Below are 22,890 nucleotides of genomic sequence, written 5' to 3' on the forward strand. Positions count from 1 at the left end.
TTTTGCTACCAAAGAAAAAACTTCATAAGAACAAATTCGCTTGTCGATACATTGCAAATTTAATCGATAAAGCATCCTTTAAACCACCACTAACGCAGGCACACGCCATCGCCAAAGAAAAAGCAAATTTCTTTTTTCGCGTCACGGGAAAGCGTTGAGTTCTGAAATTCTCCTAATTTGAACTTGTCTGCCATTTAAGCGGTAATTCTAACTACTTTTCCATTAAAGATTCAAACATGGATATAGATTTAAGTCTGGATGAGATAATACAGCGTAAGCGTGGACTTGCAGATAAAAAATTGTAAGTAGTAGCGGTATATTTATCTTTAAGTTATTGCTGAAATAATATGTTGTTGCTGAAAAAAATGGCGTTGGCTCTTATTCTATCTACATATTTTACAATCTTCTCTGTCTTTCCCCTGACAGTAAGCCACGAAAAGTAATTAAGAAACCGGCACATAAACCGGTGCATAAGCCGGATGCTATTCCATTCGATGCCCGGAATAAGATTATACAAAAGACTCGAGCGAAAATCAGTGATGCCCGTGAGATACTCAATCAGAATATTAGAGCATCAGGCATTGATGCCCGGCAATTGATCCATGACCGCAAGAAGGAGCATCATCAGCAGCAGAATCATCATCAGCAGCAGCATCATCATCATCATCCTCATCACCATCATCGTTCTGGAGGCGCTGGTGGAGCGAGTGGTGGTGGTGGTGGAAGCGGTGCTGGTGGTGGTGGAAGCGGTGCTGGTGGTGGCTCTGGTCATTATTCGCCACCACAATTAGCGACGCTAGCTGCGTTACAGAAAGGACAGGAACAAAGGCTGATCACAATAAACAATCGACGTGCACGTGCCCAGCATGACAACCCCTGGGATTCTCTTTCAAATGATAATGGCAAGAACTTTTGCCCACCTGGCTATGTCGATCATGACAATATGGAGCACCTCGAGATGGGTAAGTACTGATTACTGATGTCAAGTTTTGATGAGATGTTAACCTCTTCCATTTTTTCAGAGGAGATTAATCGCACTTTGCATATGAGTGGTGGTGGTGGTTATCAGAAACAATCTTCGGCTCGTTATCCGTTTCGTGCCAATGCTGCTGGCATGGACGATGTAGAAATGCAATCCTCCAATATGTCGGGGGATCCATTTGGAATCTATGAACCATCACGTAATCGCATAGAGCGTCCCACTGCTCTTCAGCAACCATCTGCCTCAAGGACTGAGAAGCAACTCTTTGAGCGTCGTGGTCTCTCTCATCATCCACCACCACCGGTTCATCATCAACAACAGCGAAATTTATTGGCAACATCCAATTTGCCGGATTCTTTGAGGGCTCGCCTCTTTGGCTCTGAGCCCGATAGACGCGTCTCCCATGGTATTTATGCCAATGAGAATGGACATGCTTCTACTACTCATGCTCACCCATCAATTGGTGGTGCACGTCCATCGCCATCTTTATCGGTTGCTGGTGCCAATAGCAAGTCAGGTTACCGGGTTCTGGTTAGTAATCTTCATGCCAATGTCACCACATGTGATATACGGGAGCTCTTCAATGACATTGGACCCATGTACGATGCCCATGTGGTGCGTCCAGGCACAGCAGAAGTTATCTACAAATCTCTGGAGCATGCCGAAATGGCTGTGGACTCGTATCATCAGCGCGAATTTGATGGACAACCCATGCATTGTGTTTTAATCAATCCGCATTCGTGTCTCCGTTCAGCCAATTACTCGGCTAAGTAAGTTTTGTTTCCCCTTTCCCTTAAAATATGCCTTTAACTTGTCTTTGTGTTTTTGCAGCTTCCCTTCCAACAGTGGTTCGCGCACTGTTACCACCAATTCGTCGGGCGTCGAAGTGGACATTGATGCATTACACTCTGTGCTCTTCCGCGATCGCTAAATTACCATTGTTGGCACAAGGATTAGGCAATTTCCATCAAATTCCATTTATTCAAATTGACTCATACACGCTTTCCCCTGAAACTCACACCACACACACACACACACACACAATTCTATTCATCTAATATTCACATAGACATTAAGTACATGAGCAAGACATTATGGCTCTGAGTTGTACAGCATATCCTGTAACCGCTGTTAAAACGGGCATAAAAAGCACCGCTTCAGGACCTTACTAACGACTACAAATTCAAATATATATAAACATCCTGCTAAACAGTATCAATAAACGAATCGATATAGCCGTCTACTACCTCCTTGTCTGTCTGTACCCGTTTGTCGTATGGGTCCTCTTATAAATGAACTGGTTAAGTATATAATCAGATCAAGATTCGAATGCCTCCCACCCATAATTCGTTACCACATACCAAACGAATTTTGTCTTTCTATTTGTCGGACATGGTGAATGAAGGAATGTAAGTCAACTGCTCGGTGCAGGGTATTTGGAAGTCGGTGTCCGACTTTAAGTGCCAGATTTTTTTCTTAGTCCATTTATACATTTATGTAAAAGATTAAATAAAATTCAAAATTTTTAGACCAAAACTAAAAATTAAATATAAGTTAGTGTATTTATTTGTGTTCCCCAATGTCATTCACTTAGAGACATATTATCCCTATAATACTTTCCGTGTCCTTACTTAAGACTTGCTCTTAGTTGGTCCACTCAAAGGGTCGAAATTCAGGCTTGTTTTTTGTGTAAGTGATTCAAGGACTCGCAAGGACTGGTAAATGAGAAACAAAATTGAGTAATAAAATATTTCTCTTACTTTCAATTATTTATTACACAATAAAAAAAATGTACAGTAAAATATTTTAATATTTCTTTTGTTTTGTTTAATTTGCATAAAATTAGGTTAAAAAAAATTTAGAAAGACAGGGGCAGAGGTTAGGTCAGCGGCAGCAGGACACGCTCCCAGCTCCATCTTAGTTATCCCGAATGCCAGTGCCATAGTTGGCTCCACCAGCCCGATTCAGGGCTCCACGGAAGAGCTCAATGTCCAGTTCAGCCTCGACTCCCGCCTGAAGTTCGACGGCGAAATTCTAGAAGAAGAATGTAGGGGGAGAATGCATATACATAGGAATATCAATTAAGATCCCATGGGTAGTCCTTGACTCACATTAAGAACATCCTTAATTAGCGATTTATCCGTTGACATCTTCGCCCGCTGAATGACTCCGACCTCCTGACCAATCCATGTCAGAAATATGAATTTCTTGCGCTTGGACATTTCATCGCCCATTTGTATGCGGATATAGCCGAAGGCGCGTTCGGTATCACCGAATTGCTCGCGGAACTCCTCAAAGCATTGACCCCGGCCATGGACAATTATCTGCGGGCCATCGAACTTAAAGACAGCCCATTCGGTGTCTGTGAGATCAGAGCGAACGTCCTCGTAGGCCTCCCGGATGGCATCCTTGTCCAGAGATGTCGCCAGCGGCATCTGCAACCAAAAAAACAAACAAAGCAATGAGTCAGCATTTCCAGGAAGTCGTCCAGATCGAGTCTTCAAGGAATTGGAAATCGATTCTCAAGTTCATTCGCTGGCACGCCTGCGCGTTCACTCAGCCGCATAACTGGGAAAGGCTTTCGCTTTCGTTTGCCTTTTGTTTCCGTGGCTAGTCATAAAGAAAACAAACTAACTATATACTTAAATACCCACTAGCACTAGTCACGCCAATGCAATGCAATGCAATAATAACAACAACACTAAACATCAACAGCTTATCCAATTTGTTGTTGCATAAGTTTATCATAAATTTTGTTTGTTAGGAGAAATATGTATGAAAAGAAAAAAAAAACATAATTTACAATTGATAATTATTTCCTAGCTTTGAAATCGGAATTCATTGAAAATCGGAATTAATCAAAGAAGCTAACCACGAAAATGCCGAAGTTTGCATACCCTGCAATCAATCAATTTTTTACATGTTCTAGAATCTTCATCATTCCGTCTCTTTTCATTTCGCAATACCCGAAATCTCTTTCTTCTTTGAGCAGAGCCGATTTATACATAGTTAAAACTCATTTTCATTAACCTAATTCATATTCTTCTGTCCCTTTCTGTTTCGCCATATCTGCAATTTTTTCTTCTTCCATGCATATACAGTTAGGATGCCAACTGATGCCATTCGTAGTTGCCACATGGTTTTAAAAACCGACATCCCAAAAATACCGAATATCAAAGTGGCACGAACTTTCGCCTTGTTTTAAAATAAATATTCTGATGCTGTACCTCAATGAAGAGGTAAGAAATCCACCTAAAATTTGTAATTTTTAGTTTTTTTATTTTACCTAATTTTATTAAAGATACTTCGGTTAAAAGTTGAAAAAAGAAAAAAACCGAATATTTATGTGATCCACTGTACGTCAGACGAAGCTGGCAATGCTGTCAGCAGCGTTTGAGCAGAGCCGCTTTATATTGACTTGGGTTCTATATATCCGATCTTTTGAAATTTGGATGGATGATGTTTAGATTAACATTAGTAAATATTATGGGGATACTCCAACTCCTTCACCTATTTTTCATATAACTATATGATATAGTAGTCAGATCCGGATGATTTGAATACTTCATCTCACACAATAATTCCGATAGCTTTAAAGATGGCTGAGTAAGACGCATACGCACTGACGGCCAGACGAACATGGCTATATCGACTCAGCTTCTCATGCTGATCAAGAATATATATACTTTATGGGGTCGAAGACGTCTCCTTCTGTGCATTGCAAACATCTGACCAACTTTTTAATACCTTCTGATACCCATCAGAATGCAATTTTTTAACTGAACAAAGATGCTCTACATAAATGTATATACTAAATCGTAATAAGATTAATTAAGAATTTGTCATTTTCTTACCCAAGATATTTGTTATATTTTTGAAATGTTATTTCTTAAAAATTTCATATGTACATATATTGACCTATGTATATACATACATACATACATATGTGTACCTAAGGACATGTATATAGACTAATAATCAAATATATATTTGGATTATTATTTAATATAAACTCTCAATGTAAGATGATTTCATCGTTTGACTCCAAACTCATTCAATCACATTTTGTGAGGTTTTTCAACAGATTATGGTCCCGAGGGACTAAAATTGGTCCAAGCGTAATCCAGTTCATATAGATTCTAGACAAAAATTTGAAAATTTTAACTAGAAATTCTGTTAAGAACACAAATTTACGAATCTTGAATCGAATTTATACTTGAATTTTGGAATTCATTTAGATTTAGATTGCAGGATAACTAATCTATAATTCAGAATGAAATTTAAAATATCCGTCATGGAAATATGTAGAACTAATACATGTTTCTGTTGTTACTAGTTAAACCATCACATTCTAAGTTCACGGAGGCATATCGAAAGACGGAACCAGTTGAAGGACTACTTCAAAAATCAAAAAAAGATTCGAAGTACTCACATTTCGGGTGTCTGTCATCGATGGCCAAGTCGCGATTTCAATAAACTGAGATTAAACTTTTTGAAATTGGATAGAAATTGGCCAAGATATGGAATGAAAAAAACATAGATTGATCAAAAACAAAACAGTTTTTCAACGATTTTCTTAAAGGCTTTAGCTTTTAAACTGGAAAGTAAACTTAACTTATCTGATCTTGCAAACCCTAAACCTTAAAGTGGCTCAGTTGTTAGACAAATCCTACAAATCTTTCTCTTTCGAAGGTAGTTTATGTGACTTATATATCCCAAAACTGTCACTACAAATCTCACCTTGACTGTGACTTCGATATTTGGTGCAAGTGAATACAATTTTGAAATGGGGCGTGGTTGAGCTAGGAAACTACATTTCTGGCCAAATGAATCCCATTGAAATTATTTTAGCCAAGTGTTTTAAAAGTCTATTGTATATAGGACCCGTCGATATGATATGAAGGTCAACTCATAGAATGCAAACAATTCTTATTGCCGTGGCTTTATCTTGGATATCATAAAACAATATCTCACTAAGATCAAATGAGTCTTTTATATGTATATCATTGTTTACTGTGTAAATATGTCTTTAATTCCAGGGAAATGCTCAAGAGATACATTTGTATCTATGTACCTTATCAATGCTTTAAAGTCAACTGATAAAATTGTGACTGCATTTCCAAGTGAATCCGTCATGGATCTTGCATTTCGACCCAAGTCATTAATCATCAATTAATCACACATTGTTAGTGTTTGTTTTAGATAATTTTGAGATTAATGAGACCAATTTGAAGTTGCATTCACCAAATATATATGTATGTATTGATATTTATTAACTGTACCGTTAATTGCCTGTGATTGAAAATATTGATTTATTTTGTCCATAAACAATTAAGAGCTAAATATTTTCAATTGGATTAAAACTTAACCAATGGAGAAACCAAAACTTTGAGGGAGACAACGACCAAAAATAGAAATGAGATTTCTGGAAGCGTTTTTTTTTCTTCTGTTTTTTTTTTACCACTATAATGCGTTCAATGACCGAGTTTTATTTGTTTGATGTGAGAAAAATCAATTAGAAAAGCGCAAAGCATTTCAGAGAAGAAGAAGAAGAAGAAGAAGCATAAAAAAAAAAGGAAAAGAGAAGCCCCCAAAACAATTAAAGACAAAAAATGATTTAGGCGACCGACGACCGATGACCAACAGCAGCAACAGCAACAGTCGGGGACAGCAGCAACATCTACGACAACAACGACAAAAAACGCCGTCAACGACTTTCACAAGACAGTTTACCGAGGGCGATGGGAATTTCAATGTTTTATTTGGGACTGAGAGAGACTCTGTGTGTGTGTGTGTGTGTGTGTGTGTGTTGTTTGCGCTCTATTGACTTGAATTAATTAGACAAAATGCTAAGATGGTAGAAATATAGAATAACCGTTTTGGCCATAATTTGTTAACACAAATACACACATAGATAGATGTATATGTGTGTCTATTTTTCTGGGGTGGCCGTTATGACAAAATATGCGTTTTACATACATATGTATGTACTTTCCCTTATATACCATAATTACATATATATATAGTAGAAATATCATTCAATTGGATACACGTAAAACAAGTAGCTGATAAGACAAGGTTTATTTTTATTTTTTTTTGGTGGTGTGTGACAAATGTGACAAGAAAACAAATTAGATCACTTTTTTGTTTCTTTTGGAAAGGGTGTGGGGAGGGGATGCGGCATTATGAAACTGGAACTGGGGCTGGGTCTGGGTCTGTTCACTGATAACTCCTTTTCACATCAGATATGTGTACGCCTAATTAAATATATATATACAAGTATATACTTTCATGTCGGTTCATTGACGTAATCTTTTAGTCTATGTATTTTCATGTACATATGTATTTATATACATATGTATTGTTAGCTATTAGATAAGAACAATTGAAGTACAGCGAGTTTGTCTCGTAATTGATTTATCATTAAGTATTTTTCATTTATTTTTTTTTTTATGTGCAAGTCGTTTAGTCTTTTGACTTGTTACCAATTTTCCACTCCATAAAAAACTATTTGACGAAAGCAAAAGGGATGACTAATCTCAGTCACATGAATCAACCAACAAAGTAGAAGAGGTTGTTTTTCTAATCTAAATGTTATATCCATCCAGTCATAAATAAAGTTGATTTCAATTTCTCTGGAAATTTCAATTCCAGTTAGTTTTGAGCTGAATGATCTGAATCTCAAGATCATAATCGAAGTAAGTTCAATTGATTGAAGCAAAACCAAACCCTTCTTTAACCTTCCCTGAGAGTTTCTAAGCACAAAAATAATTGATTATGCAAAATGATGTTGCATAAATTAAGAATTGTCCATGGACAATGCAATTGTTGTGTTCAATTCATTTTCATGTGCCTTTATGCCTTGTTGATTTGCCATTTTCATGATTTTTTTTTTTTTTTTGCTGCAGTTAATTTTCTTTCTCAATTTTGCCAATTTTAGACATTTTGTGAGCCAACTCAACTGAAAGTGGCATGCGTCCGACCGTGTTCAAAACGTAATAAGCCATATAAAAACTGCATCCATATGCATGAACAAATATAAGTAAAAATATATATGTATGTATGTATGTATGTACATATAGAAATTGGATAATAAAACAATGAAAAACAAAATTGCAGACGAAAACGAATTTTGTAGATGAAAACCAAGAAAACATACAAAAATCACAAAAGAAAAGAAACAAGAAAAAAACCAACACAACAACAACTAAATACATACATATGTATGTATGTACATGTATGTGTTAATTCATTGTGGCAAGTTTTATTATGTAGTCTTATGGTTTTTTTATATTTATACATATATGTATCACCAACAACTAATTGTAAGAACAATGTTGAAATTGAGAACCAAAATAATGTTTTAATGACCTTTCTCTGCAGAAATGAAGGAACATTGAAAAAAGTTGTTAATTTTACACAAATGAAGACAAATGCAAAATAAAACATAATACAAATGTTTCATACTTGTTAAAAATTCAGTTAAGGTCAATATTTAGTACTCAATCACAGTTGAGCACATGTCCCAGAAGTTGGTTAGTCGTTTGAAACATTGGAAGATATTAAATATATGTACATCTAAATTCCGAGCTGTATGTAGAAAATCCCCATGTTTAAGCCGTCGCTAGGTCAAGAAAGATTCTTAAGTTGTAATTCTCAACTAGTTTAAGAACTAAACATATGGTTTGACCAAGATCGAAGAGAGAATAAAAAACATCTTCCTTAAATGAATTAAAAACCAGAGGGCCGGGGCTAACTTCGACCGCGTCAAAGTTTGTATACCCTTGCAACTTTTTTGGTAACTCTATCCTTACCTATTAGCCATCAATGTGGAAGAACGTTTTATCTAAAAAGGCTTAAGCTTGAGAAAGAAAGGCCTACAATCATAGGAAATAACGAAGATATTGATCAAAGTCACTGTTTTCCACCGATCGTTTCTATGGGAGCTATATGATATAGTCACCCGATCTTGATCAAATTCGGCACAGTCATTAACATATATATTAAATTAAGAAATGTTTAATTTAAAAGCAATCGCGTTAAAAGTAACGAAGTTACTACAATCGTTACTATGGGAGCTATATGATATAGTCACCTGATCTTGATCAAATTTGGCATAGTCGCTTATAGGCGTAGTAAACTCTCTAATATTAAGTTTCACGACAATAGCTCAGAAAATAACGAAGGTATTGAGAAAGTCACTGTTCGTGACTTGGCCGTTTGTATGGGAGCAATATTATATAGTCACCCGATCTTGATCAAATTTGGCATAGTCGCTTATAGGCGTAGTAAACTCTCTAATATTAAGTTTCACGACAATAGCTCAGAAAATAACGAAGTTATTGAAAAAATCACTGTTCGTGACTTGGCCGTTTGTATGGGAGCTAGTCACCCGATCTTGATCAAATTTAGCATAGTCGCTTATAGGCGTAGTAAACTCTCTAATATTAAGTTTCACGATAATAGCATAGAAAATAACGAAGTTATTGAGAAAAGTCACTGTTCGTGACTTTGGGGTTTGTATGGGAGCTATATGATATAGTGCTCCGATCCGGCTGAATCCGAGATATACAACGCCTGCAGTATATACGTGCAAAATTTCAGCTCTGTAGCTCTTACGGTCTAGGAGGAGTTTGCGTTGATCCAGACGGACGGACGGACGGACGGACGGACGGACATGGCTAGTTGAACTCGTCTCGTCGTGCTGATCAAGAATATATATACTTTGTATGGTCGGAGATGCTTCGTTCTATGCGTTGCACACTTCTGACCAAAATTAATATACCCTTTTTGCAAGGGTATAATAAATTTTAAAGCTCCAGGAGGGGGCTAATGTCCTTTCCTACTCATACCTGGCAATGGCATTGATCGAATTTGGTTGTTGATAGAAGTTGGTAGCTTCCTGGTTAATCCGCAAGGATTGGTTATTTAAACGAAAGCTTGAAATTTTATTTTCGCAAGTCTCCAGAGTAATAAAATCTCAAATCAAATTCGCAACTCTTCGAAAATCGTTTTTGTCATAGATGATGGTTAGGATTTTTTACTTAACAACTTTTCTTCACCAACATCTAACAACCACACAAACAGAAAAGCTGAGAAAAATCATAAATATTAATTAACATCTTCCAAATGCAATTCGAATAAAAAACCAGTTGAATGTTTGTATGAACATACATTTCATATACCAAGATATCAGTGGTGGCCAGAACGTTCAACAGGAAGTCAGGCGAATGAATCAGCTGGAGAAAAAGTCTGGTCGGCCTGGCTGCCAATAGGAAGCCGCATCAATCAGTCACTCAATCAATTGTATAATCAATTATGGTGGTCATAATTTATAAAAATATATGAACACACGAAAAGGCATGAGACTGCAGTTTGGCATTCGCATTTTAAATTTGGTTTTTAGTTTCGAAAATGTTGAATCTGAGTCATCAGTTGCATAAAGTTGGCTAGAAACTGTCCTTAGGCTTGCAATTGGTATGTCGAGATCCTGTTTAACCTGAGACCTAACATTTGTATCTGTTCTTATGGCTAAAAATAGAATTCTATCGCTAGAGAACATGAGATTACATCTTTCAAAGTTTCCCTTTTTCTTTTTTAGAACTCTTTCACATTCTGGAAATTTATAACTCTCGAGGTATTTCTTCTAAAACGATTTGTATATCCTAAGGTTATCTATTCTGAGTGTATTTCAATATCCTTCCTGGGCTTATCGTGAAGTTTATGTTTTCTGGAATGACCTATCCTAAAGATATATGTACATATGAATCTTTGGACTTGAAAATCTGATCATTTTGAAAACGATGAAGAAACTTGTTTGCAAAAAGGGTTAGGGGAAATAAACACTAGGTGGCGCCAAATTAGCTCTACGGTATCTTAAAGTCGGATTCCTGCCAAATGATTTCGATCATTATTTAGTTTGCCACTGCCTAGTATATATTTTTATCATCAATTTTCATATTGCTCTTGTTTGTTTGTTGTTTTTTGTTGATGACAAATTCCTTTGGCTCGCACGTTCATTGCCTTTTTATTTTGCTCTCCTCTTTCTCTTCCCCTGTGACCGTTGGGAGTTTGGGGTTAAATTTCTGTTTCGGTTCGATATATTTTTCATTTTTTTTCTTTTTGTGTTGTGTTCTCTCTCTCTCTCTCTGTTTTAATAATAATTTATTTTGTTTCGTTCGTTTCCAATTTAGTTTTTTTTTTGTTTTTTGTTTTGCTGTTGCAATAAAGGAGCGAAAATGTTTTGCTTATGCATCTGGCAGGTTTTTTATTTTGTTGTTTCTTTGTTTTTGTTGGTGCTGTGTGTGTGTGTGTGTGTGTGTGTGTAGCTGTGTGTGTGATTCATGCTCAAATTGAAGGCGACAGAAAACGTTGACCAAATTTGGTGTGCCAAGAAACAAGGCCGACAATATTTTTCGCAAACAAAGAAATAAAAAAATGAGTAAAAAAAAAATAATGTATTTATTATTACGCTTAATTGCTTATCCAAAAATTTTAAAAATATTTCAACAATCCTTCACTCAATATTTGAAATTATTTAAAGTTTTGATATAGAAATCATCAGGATGAGTAATTGGCCCTCGTCTATAAGTATATATATTCTGATTTGTAGTTTTAGTTCGTCTTTAACTTTTAATGGTAAGTTCATTAACCTTTGGGAATATTTCAAAGTTTCATCTATTTTTAATATTTTACTGAACACCCTTTATTGATATATATTTTGCTTTCTGCATTTATAGTCTCAATTGATTGATAAGAGGGGAATATATATCTGTGCATACTTAAAAGTGCAAAAATATAAAAACAAAACTTTATCGTTATCATTTCAATTTCAATTTGGCAAAAAAAAAAAAAACAACCATTTCGTTGCCAAAATTGAAACTTGAAGAGCTTATGACAAAGAAAGACCTGCAGTTATTTTGGCAACAACAAGTAAATTGTAATTTAGGTTTTTTGGGGTTTTTCTTTCGCGGACTACCACATCGATTGGTTTCGATCAACCTAATCCCATGGACGAAGACCATTTACGGTTATGATTCAATCAATAAAGTCAAACAATGCAATGCAACTGAAACGCTAACGGATAGCGGTTAAGTGGTGGGAGGTGGGAGATGGTCGGTGGGAGGGGAATCGAAGCTATCAATGGCAATGCCAATAAATAATATTAAGTGCGGACGCGATGAAGCGACATGTATATACATACATATATACACCGTCAATGTCTGATATCAATGCCAAGTTGCTGAGCCATAAAATGTATTATAATTATAACCCTGTACAATCAATGCACAAAGAGACGTTAACGTTGTCCCGCGGGGAGGGTGCTGTTCTTGGTTGTGTGTAGGTAAAGATAAAGTAATTTCAATCCCAATTCGGTGATTGCGAAAACCAAAAATCTTCACACCCCCAACAATCGAAAAAGGGGGAATGAGATTTACAGTCTTACTAGACTTATTTCTTGGAAAGTTATAATTAAGCCTTAGTATGAATGAGACTAACAAAACAATTTTCATACTTTCTGAGTACAGTGGAACGTCAGTATAGGCAACAACTGCTAAAACCCTTGCAGAGGTCAGTTGTCGTCAGTCAATCTGTTGGTCAAACTAGTGTTAAAGCTATTGGTATTAAATTTAGTACACAAACTTTATTCTTATATCTTTGTTAATATTGGACCGATTTGTTAACTATAATATATAATATCGAACATATCAAGAATACGTCTTTACGCTCGAGAGAGACAGAGGACAGTTAGGGTATAGTTTTTTGATGCTGGGATGATTTGTTGGTCCAATATTGATATAGGTACATAATGTATGGCATAGCCAAAGTTCTTACTTCTTTGCGGGGTTTTACTGTGCTATGCCTGAAATTTCAAATACTTTAACAGTTCTCATTTTTATGATAAGAGGATAAATGGTAATTGTATACGAAACGTTTATTTTTGCAAGCAATTGCACTAAAACCCATACCAGACATCGATCGAACATATTTACATATTGAGAAATGTTAAGGTATAAACCGCAGAGCAGAATAGTGAGACTTAGTTTGAGAAGTGTGAACAAAGTGAAACAAGTGCAAGGAGAATGCACTTGAACTTGATACGAGCACAGACGATTAGACATGTGGCATGGTCAAAGGCGTGGCAATGACTACGACTACGCCTACGACTTTACCACCACCAGCAGCAGCAGCCTCCATCCCCCCTCCCCACCATCACTCTTTGAGAACGCCCCCGTTTTGAGAGTAGACATAAGAAGCAGTAACAAAAAATATGTATGTATGTACATATATATTTTCATTTTTTTTGTTGTTTTCTTCTCTTGTCTGGCTTCGGCCCTGGGCCGGTTCTTGTGTGTGGACCCAGAGTTGGAGTTATTTTAAAACCCAACACACACACACACACACACACGCACGCACACATTTAGAGACACAGACACACTTGACACTGGGCTCCAACACTTTGGCAGAAAAAACTTTTGCTCTGTTTCTGCTTTTTTTTCTTCGCTTCATTTTTTTTCTTCCCCATTTTTTTTTCTTTATCTTTTATAATTCTTTTTTTTTTTAAACATATTTTATTTGTCTTGTATACGCGTGTGTGTGTGTGTGTGTGTATACTGTTCATGTATTAATATAGGGTGCCCGCAATGCAGTTATTTTTGAAAAGTAACAAATCATTTTCCAAGAACATCACTTTAGATCACCCTGTACATACATACACACTTATGTACATACACATATGAATGATGATGGTTTGTCTCCCCTTTTGGAGTGTACTTACCCTTCTGGGCTTGCTCTCCACAATTTGTTCAACTTCAATGCCGTCTGACATGGTTTGTTGTTGTTGTTGTTGCTTTTCAATTAAAAAAAAAACCAAAATACTGTAAAAAGGAAACAGGAGCACTGGAACTGGAACTGAAACTGGAACTAGAACTGGAACTACAACGATTGTCCTTTTATATGTATGTACACATGTATGTATGTATGTGTGTGTGTGTAGAATTCGATTTATTATTGCTTTTGGTTTTGTTGATTTGTTTTTCGAAAAATTTCGACGCGCGCTACACCGAAAAAAAAAAATTATAAAATTAAAATACAAAAACTCTGTCCGACTCGCACGAATTGCTGTTAACGAATGCCAAGCTGCCGGCGTTTGCAACTCCAACGAAGTGATGACGATGATACCCCCGATGCCGATGTCGCCTCCCCCCCTTCCACCACTCTACTGCCATCCGCATCCAGAAACCCCCACGGCAATACCAGATGTAGACGCGACGCCAGCGCATTCTGCGGCGGCCGCAAATGAAGCGGACAGCGCAGTGCCCGAAAGAGTATGAGCGAGTGAAAGGCAAAACGAGAGAGAGAGAGAGAGAGATGGGGCGAGACAGCGAAGGAGAGAGAGATTGCGCGAGAGAGTGAGAGTGGTGGGGCAAATAGATGGAGCACAGTGGTCTCATCTTATTTGTTATCATTAACAAAATCTAACTGAATGGAGTTCTTAAGAGAAAGAGATATGGAAAATGTATTTATATGCAATATGAATGAAAGGCGAGGTTTCAGATACATTCCAGATATATACATACATATATATCAAAAATCTACACTGATCACAGTCTAAAGAAAACCAAAGTTTATTAAAGTCTGAATTCTGCTAAATATTGTGGAAATCAGATAGACAAATCAGTTTCTCTGGTTTTTGTTATAGTACCTATACATATATGTACCTTTGGTTGTATTTAGAAATACCACGAAGTAATTATAGGGTATATTTATTTCAACTGTTACTTAGTATGAAAATTCACTCAATTAATCTATTTTATAACGACATTTCCCTTAAATGCAGTATAACTGTAACTAAGTTTTTTTTTTTCGCATTTTCAATGAATCTTGCATCAATGTACATACAACAATTGGCCCGCATTTGGGTTTTATTTTCAGTTTCAGTTTTCTCGGTGAGCTCAGAGAGCAGAAGGCGGGCAGCGGGGCAAAGATGTTGACAAAAACAAAAACCAAAAAAGATTCCAAAAGGAACAACAACAAGAATGTATTTCTGTTGCTTGTGTGGGGGTCAGAGTCGCAGATGCAACAATTCTTTGCGCATGCTACTCAGAGTAGAATTTAGGCCGTCCTCTCTGACTCAATCTCGTATGATGCTGAAGATGGGGGACAAAGAGTGGGAGAGAGAGGGAAGAGGATTGAGAGAGAGAGAGATAGGTGAGGGAGATGTAAAGTGGAAGACACAGGCAGGACCAGACTTAGGCCCAGACCCAGAAGATCAAGTGGGCACATAGCAACAGACGCAAATGATCCCCATGATTGCTTATGCGATCGTGTGAGTCAGTGTCTTCTCTTTAAAAGGGCTCCATCGTGGAATCCATAAGGAAACTTTCGTAGACTTTTTAACAATCTGAAACGAGAACTAAATTCAAATCTATTATAAGAAATTGGTTATTAGTCAATATGTTATGTACAGTGATAACCCCTTTTAATGGCAATTACTATTTGTCAGAATTATTTCCATCGGAAGAACATTTTTATTTCGTCCATGATTCGTTGGAATATTTTTGTGTCGATGAACTTAGTTCTTTGTTTGAAAGCACCACAAAAAACAATATTTTATCGCTTTTCGTGTTCGTGGTTCGATCCCTCACAAATTCCGACAAAGGTCGTCCGAAGTCGGTCGTTGTGCTTCAAAAGATCGATGTAGTGATGCGTGAACTGCATCTTTTGCATACTTTAAGGGGCAAAGTTGCCCCATTTCGCAGACTATAATCATGGATGTACGGGTATGAGTCAAAAACTAAACAGCAATCGATCGTGTAGATGTTCTTTGATCAGCCACATCGAACTAAAGTTCTTTTAACAGATAGGACTTTGAAAATGTTAGCCTGTTCCTTTAGGAAAAAGGTCATGTGGCCACAGTTCCGCTAGAGCCCCGAAGGACTGTCAATTATTTGCCGGAAGTCTTTGGAGAAATTCGCCAAACCAACTGCCAACCAAAGACAAAACATTCTCCATCACGACACGATGAAATCTCTTAAATATTTCGGTAAGCAGAAGATGATGACTCATCCGCCCAACAGCCCTTACTTTACGATTGCCAAAAAAGCAGTAGAAGAGCTCAAATACCAGGTGTCTGAGGGGGAATGGCCAATGGTTCGATGGAAAGCAAAAGGGTATGTATCATCAGAGGGATGTGCATATATGGAAAAGAAAATCTGTTTCATGAAAACTAAATTTTTATTTCTAGTGTATAATCGTTCCATCATTTAGAATGCATGTGACGAGCTGCTTATCCGGTGCCAAAGTCTTATCGCAACCTCCATACTCTTCATGCTGATGCATTATCTGGGTAGTGCGAGTTTGTTTCTTGAGAAACTTATCAACTCGAACACTTTGCGGATGTGTGTGTACGCCGTAGACCTCTTTATTAGAACTGCAATTAATTCAAATAGAGATAAAACAGCACAGAAACAGTTTAGAACTAGAAATCGTTGTTGACTTTGCGAATGTGTGTAAGCACAATATAATTTGACTTTGGGTTTCTTCACTCACAATTATTAGGAACACAAATGCCCAGCCCCAAAACAAAGAACAGAAAAGGTGCAGCCAATTTTATTAGTGAGTAAGCATTCCAATATAAAAAATTCCGACATCCACCTTTTCAATAATCAGCCATATCAATGACAACGAATGTTAGTATGCAAAATAAATTTGGCCTTATCAAATTGGAGCAAACTGATAAGCTTTGCGCAGAATTCTTAATATGTATTCAAAATGAAGTAAGTTACTCGTCTCGCCGACTTCGGTACACCATGCACCAAGTAAAGCCCATATCACCAATACACCCAACAGGTGCATGGTATAAAAAACACAATCGATCGTTGCAGTTTGGTTAAGATTTAATGCTCAAATAAATGGAACTTTTAAGAAAATATATGAAGTCATGCGTTCTTTGTTATATATCACGGATCTCAGGAACTAATTGTTACAATTTGCAACCGATTTCCTTGGGAAGTAATAATTCATTTAATTGCTTTTATTTATAACCTTGCAAAAAGGGTATATTAATATTGGTCAGAAGTGTGTAACGCATAGAAGGAAGCATCTTCGACCATATAAAGTATATATATTCTTGATCAGCATGACGAGACGAGTTCAAATAGCCATGTCCGTTCGTCTGGATCAGCGCAAACTCCTCCTAAACCGTAAGAGCTACAAGGCTCAATTTTCATGTAGTTTTGTATATACTGCACAGGTTGTATATCGGTTGGATCGGACCACTATATCATATAGCTCCCATACAAACGGCAAAGTCACAAGCAGTGACTGTTCTTAATAACTTCGATATTTTCAGAGCTATTGTCGTGAATTTTAATATTAGTGAGTCTTTTACACTTATAAACGATTCTGCCAAATTGCTTAAGACCGGGCGACTATATCTTGTAGCTCCCATAGGAACAATCGGCAGAGCCGTTTAGCAAACATACGACTTTAAAGAAAACCTTTAAAACGTTTTTCCAGTTTGAAGACCATGGGTAAGGAAAGAGAAGGCGCAATCGAAGTTAGCCCCGGTCCTCTGGTTATATATGAGATTGTTTTTGGGTTGGTAGAAAGTCAATTACCACTAAATGGCTGGCTAACACTGCGTATGTGCAATTTATTTGACTGATCCTTTGGTAAATAGTCAATAGCTCCATCATTACATTAAATATCAACTAAATTTCAAATTTTCAGACGCAGTGCGGATATCCAAGTAGCCTATGGTATATCATTGATTCGATCAGGGAGGCTTTGAGATTGGAATTTATTTCCATACCCCAAAGCTGTAGGCCACACAGGTCACTTACAATTCAGACACTCACAGATCTGGAACAATTTATTCAATTTTTTGATGTTTTGATAAGATTTTTCTAAAAATTTCTGAAAAGTTTGTATTATTTGCAGAATGCTCTTCATTCGCTCTAGACAGGAGACTTGGGAGCTGAAGGCCGCAGTCCTTTTGGTTGTCGGGCTTTTCATCATGAATGTCAACGTGTTGCGCATGAAATATCAAGCTGATGTTCCATCCATTTTGGTTACCCTCTCGATAGTGATGTTGATGCACCTGTTTCGTGTGGAGAAGATAGGACCAGTAATCAGGAGTCGGCAAGTTATTGTGGATATCGTCGTGTATTATATACTCAATCAGATCGTGATTGCTCTGGTTTCGGAGCCGTTTGCAGCTACTTTGGGGATCTTCAACGGATGCTGTGTCTAGCATCCCAAGGTCGCAAAGAATTCCTTGCTAAATTTCGTTGGGCACTATTTCGTGAATAGCATCAAGTTAGTTGTGGCCCTGTTGCTCACCTACAAATCTGTGAAATTGAGCAGAAGCTTGGATTACATCTTTCCCTGGCGAACGTATATCATAGATCCCTGCGAGATGCCATTAAGGTACAAAAGCAAGCACAACTACGACAACATCAACGACAACATCAACGACAACAGTGACATCGACGACATCGACAACAAGAAGAAGAAGAAGACCGGTGTCCGTCGTGCTTCAAAGGCAAGATCCCGCCCCCACAAGCATGCTCGTGCACATTAAGAAGGTGCTCGTGTTAAAAAGGTGGTACGAGGGCATTTTCCAGAGTTTTGTAAAATTAGAAAGTTATACTCCATATGTATATGTATATACATATATAGATGCATGTATTTGTAGTTTTTATTGTCAACTTTTAAATGGAGTTGACTCAAATGAATCAGAACGAAATGATTATTTGCAGAAATCACACTTTTTCTTAAAGGTTTGAGCGTGTTGGTGGTCGTGGCGGCGGAGTACTCATTGCAGTCAACTCGAATCTGTCTTCAGATGTTCCAACTTTAGCTTATACTTCTTGGCTGGTTGATGATAATCTTGCTTAATTCCTTCGTCTCAAAATGTTCTTCTTGATAGCCTACTTGAATGTCCGCTAGACCAGATCTTCTAAAAGAATCCCTGATCTTGTATTTATCTTGGATCCCACTGTTATTTGGGTATCCAACACACAGGCCCTTGTGAAGCCTGAAGATCCTTATCACCCTACCATTGAAGTTCTTACTTCTTACAAATCCGTTACTAATTCATTGAACAATATCTCAGTCTCTCTAATATTTCTATTTAAGTGCTGTGCCATAGATTGTGCAATGAATTTTTCCTCTTCTAGTCTAGTTCCTTATGTGAATGTCTCTACCGTCTCCAGTACGCCGGTCTGGTTTACCCGTAGGCTGTCTAATCTCCGTAACATTAAATTGAGGTATTTTAAAATGTACATTACGATTATGGGAACAGAATACAAAAATTCTATTCTAAATCACATGTCCCAACACTTTAAAAGAAGCCCAAATATTATCCAAAGGACATCATCAATAAAAAACAAGTTTATGATTGTTGAAATTTATTTTTAAAATCCATCTGCATTCTCAACAATTTGGATGAGCCAATTGGCAATGTACTGGAATGTATTTTGGATGCTGGACCATGTACTGGAAGGCACTGCTCCTTCCAAAGCAATTATACTGGGGTTAGCACTGGGATTGTACCAATCATCTTCATCCATCATAATCCGTTGCACATCTTCCACATGGGTGTTGGCGAAGTAAAATGAGCACTCCTTATGTATGACACCAGACTGGGTGGAGGTAATCAAGACATCCAACAGCTGCTTCGCTGCCGCTTCCCACGTGATCACATCCGTTTTTTCTTCCCAAAAATGATCCATTATTTGATGTATGCTTTGCGGCTCCACCTTCTCGCGGAGGAATTGCAGGAGTTTTGTTTCATCTACGAAAATTTTCGACATTACAATAATAGAAAACACATATAATATCAAGAAATATAGAGAAGAGCCAGAAATTTCAAAACGTTCCGTATTCTAAGGAATTCTAGAATTAAATGAGATGACAAATCTATCCTACTCATGACATCGACTTTAGTGAAGGCATGATGAGTGAAGGAAGAAGCAAGGCCAACCTGATATCCACTTTTTCGTCTAGAATCAGGATCCAACTCTGCTACTTTGATTGCGTTTGAAATTAGTATTTTGTTTGTTTAGGATTATCATTCAAAAGACGATGAAAGGGGGAATCAGGTTGGCCTTGCTTTTGACGTCACTCATTATGCCTTTTCGAAAGTCAACGACTAAAGCTGGATGGATTTGTAGTCTCATTTCAATTCAACAAATCTAACAAAACGGAACTGTATTAATAATTTTTGTTTTCTTCCCTCTTTTATTGCAATGGAGGAAATTTTAGTGAACGAAGCCAATATTATAGAGTTTCTCCGCGAGAAGATCGAGCCGCAACCTTCGGACAAAATCATCGCTTTTTTTGGTAATCAGATCACGGATGCGACCAAGCGTAAAGCAGTGGAGGAGCAAGTGCTGGAAGTCTTGAATACCTCCACCCAATCTGGTGCCATTTATGAGGAGTGCTCATTTTACTTCGCCAACACCCATGTGGAAGATGTGCAAAGGATTATGATGGATGAAGATGATTGGTTCGTTCCCAGTGCTAGGTCCAGTAAGATTTCTATGGGCAACACACTGTCCAATCCCACCCAGGTGCCTACAGTCACAGCAGAATCTTCGAATTAAGAGTCCACTTCAAGTACACTCTCCAACAGCAGTGGCATATCGACAGAAGCAACAATGATGTCAGTTACCCAAGAAGATTAGAAACTTGGCTATCCAAATTGTAAAGAATAAAAGTGTGTTTTAAATATGCATATAATTTATTTCAACATTCTGACGATGACTATTATATCCACTCAATGAGGTAGCATTTCGAGCAAGTAAGAGTTGTATATATTTTTTGTAGAAGTTGAGCTCAAAAATGCGTTCATAAAGCGCTAAAAGCACAAAGGATAAATGGATCCCATAAATTTGTAAAACATTCCTTAATCGACTGCAATAAGTATTGAGACTAAGTATAGTCTATGTTTCTTTAGTGTTAAGATTAGAATATCTTTGCAATTAATACAATCTCTATCCACACTTGAGGAAAAGAAGAACCCAATCCTTCAATCCTATTTTGTTTTAATGTAATTTTAACATAAAATGAAAGGTGATAACATCATTTTGTATGAATATGATAGAGCTGAAGAAGATATAGAAGTCATCAAATAGCCACACAGACCACCAACTCACTGCTTTGCTTTTTTAATAATCTTAAGATAATTTAATTTGTCCATGTAGATTTTCTTTATATAAAAATTAAGTGAGACAGTTCTCTATAGAATTTTCTATTGTGTTGCAAAATGGTTTGCAGTGCATTATGAAAATTCGATTTTTGAGGCATAAATTACAGTTTAAATGCTGAAATTTGTAATTTTCCAGGCGCATTGCATTTGCATTCTAGCTAAATTCGCGGTAAAACTAACAAGAAAATGTCCTGTTTGCATACTTTTAAACATTCTCATTAAGTCTTCAAGCAAGTTTTGTCAAATTTTGAAATGAATTATTATGATCATGTATGAAGTATGTGACTTAAAACATCAATTGTTTAGTATGCGATGGAAGACTTCGAGGCCGAAGGAGTCAGTTCGTTAGTTCTGTACCACGAAAAACAGAAAACGTAAGTTAACATTCTAATGACCCTTCTAAAATATCCTTACACTTAAAAGTACAAACGGTGATATCTCTTTTCCAACTTGGTTAACCACTTAAGCTGTTCATGAGAAATTTGATTTAAACCTTCAGAAATTGAATTCCCGACCATAAAGCGGTGTGAGAGAAGCTGAACATGGGTATCAGTGATCTGGTAAGTCAGGGAGTATTGTATTAACCAGTGAACCAGTGAGCAATTGAAGAAAGGAGTCAGTGAGTCATGTTTAGTGAATAAGTTCCTCCACTTACCAAAGTGAGTTGTGAAAGGGGCTTAACAAGAATTGAAGCTAACTAAATGTGTTTATAGTCCCAGAAATCTAGGTGTTCATGCAGATGTATGGATGAACATGCCTAGAGCAGCACGGTTCTAGGAACCGCCTCCTTCTGCCTGTAACTAACATTTTGAAGACTTTAATACACAACTATACCTTGGGGCAAGAATTAAAACCTTTCAAGAAATAAGCTATGCACCTGAAGCCACCCCTCTTAAGGTTTGGGATTTGAACTCAATTCCTAAATATAGCCTTCAAGCAGTATAATAAAAGCATTGACCAAATACTGCGGTGTTTTTTTTCTCCGAATCTTTCCTTTTAAATAATTTAGGCAAGCTTAGTTGAGATTCTTAGTCTCACTCAATTAGAATAAATTTTCGGTTCTAAGAATAAGTAAACATTGTTTTTGGTTTTTCTAAAAGCAAACTGAAACTGAAGCAACTTGTCCTTTTTGTTTTTCGCTTCTTTCATAGAACTCATGGAAGTAAGTACTATTTGCCAACAGCTTGTTGCTGGCAACATGTTGCTGTGGTGAGTTTCTGTACAATGTTGATGGCCGCACAATATTCACAGAAAGATGCGCCAACAGCAGCCAAACGCCAAACAAAAGGCTCGCCAGTTGGTAACGAGGCGTTACAAGTGACGGTCCTGCAAAACAGGACGGCGAAGCGTAACGAAGCGCCAATCCTCCACAGTCGACCGTCGCCTCGTGTCGTGGTGACGAATTACTAAATTAAAAAAAACCAAAAAAAAAAAAAAAAACATAATTCAAATTCAAAACCGAATCCTGCGCGCCTGCGTAACAAAATTTGTGTCTTCTTTTGTGATTTTATTTTTTTTAGTTTAATTTTCAATTGGCAATAAAAGAGAACAAAACTATTTTTGGTTCGATAAAATGTGTGATCGAAATACTTGATAATGAATCTCGAGGATAATGTTGTGGCCGACTATCAGGCCCTATTGGCCTACTTTGCAAATGCACCCAAAGCAGCCAGTCATATCGTATCGCTGA

At 37.1% G+C, this 22,890-nt stretch overlaps 2 protein-coding genes across 2 annotated transcripts; one reads left to right on the top strand and one right to left on the bottom strand.

Annotated features, from left to right (window-relative positions):
* Positions 1-78: 78 nt before the first annotated feature.
* Positions 79-2,225, top strand: LOC137583696 (uncharacterized). Its single transcript, XM_068298789.1, has 4 exons — positions 79-301; positions 427-962; positions 1,023-1,752; positions 1,814-2,225. The coding sequence occupies exons 1-4, from the start codon at positions 237-239 to the stop codon at positions 1,911-1,913; spliced, it is 1,431 nt and encodes a 476-aa protein (XP_068154890.1). The 5' UTR covers positions 79-236; the 3' UTR covers positions 1,914-2,225.
* Positions 2,226-2,732: 507 nt separating this feature from the next.
* Positions 2,733-14,175, bottom strand: LOC137583698 (coactosin-like protein). The gene is made up of 3 exons (XM_068298791.1): positions 13,761-14,175; positions 3,094-3,417; positions 2,733-3,016 (listed from the first exon to the last, which is right to left on the bottom strand). Exons 1-3 carry the CDS (start codon positions 13,809-13,811, stop codon positions 2,900-2,902), a joined length of 492 nt encoding a protein of 163 aa, XP_068154892.1. The 5' UTR covers positions 13,812-14,175; the 3' UTR covers positions 2,733-2,899.
* Positions 14,176-22,890: the final 8,715 nt, after the last annotated feature.

This window comes from Drosophila tropicalis, unplaced genomic scaffold (assembly GCF_018151085.1).
Source record: "Drosophila tropicalis isolate 14030-0801.00 unplaced genomic scaffold, ASM1815108v1 contig_867, whole genome shotgun sequence".
NCBI classification, from domain to species: Eukaryota; Metazoa; Arthropoda; class Insecta; order Diptera; family Drosophilidae; genus Drosophila; species Drosophila tropicalis.

Coding starts and splice junctions, on each gene's coding strand:
- LOC137583698 (XM_068298791.1), bottom strand. CDS start 13,811: ATGTCAGACGGCATTGAAGTTGAACAAATTGTGGAGAGCAAGCCCAGA. Junction 3,418..13,760: donor TGGAGAGCAAGCCCAGAAGG/GTAAGTACACTC, acceptor TTTTGGTTGCAG/ATGCCGCTGGCGACATCTCT. Junction 3,017..3,093: donor TAATTAAGGATGTTCTTAAT/GTGAGTCAAGGA, acceptor TTCTTCTTCTAG/AATTTCGCCGTCGAACTTCA.
- LOC137583696 (XM_068298789.1), top strand. CDS start 237: ATGGATATAGATTTAAGTCTGGATGAGATAATACAGCGTAAGCGTGGA. Junction 302..426: donor GGACTTGCAGATAAAAAATT/GTAAGTAGTAGC, acceptor TTCCCCTGACAG/TAAGCCACGAAAAGTAATTA. Junction 1,753..1,813: donor TCAGCCAATTACTCGGCTAA/GTAAGTTTTGTT, acceptor GTGTTTTTGCAG/CTTCCCTTCCAACAGTGGTT.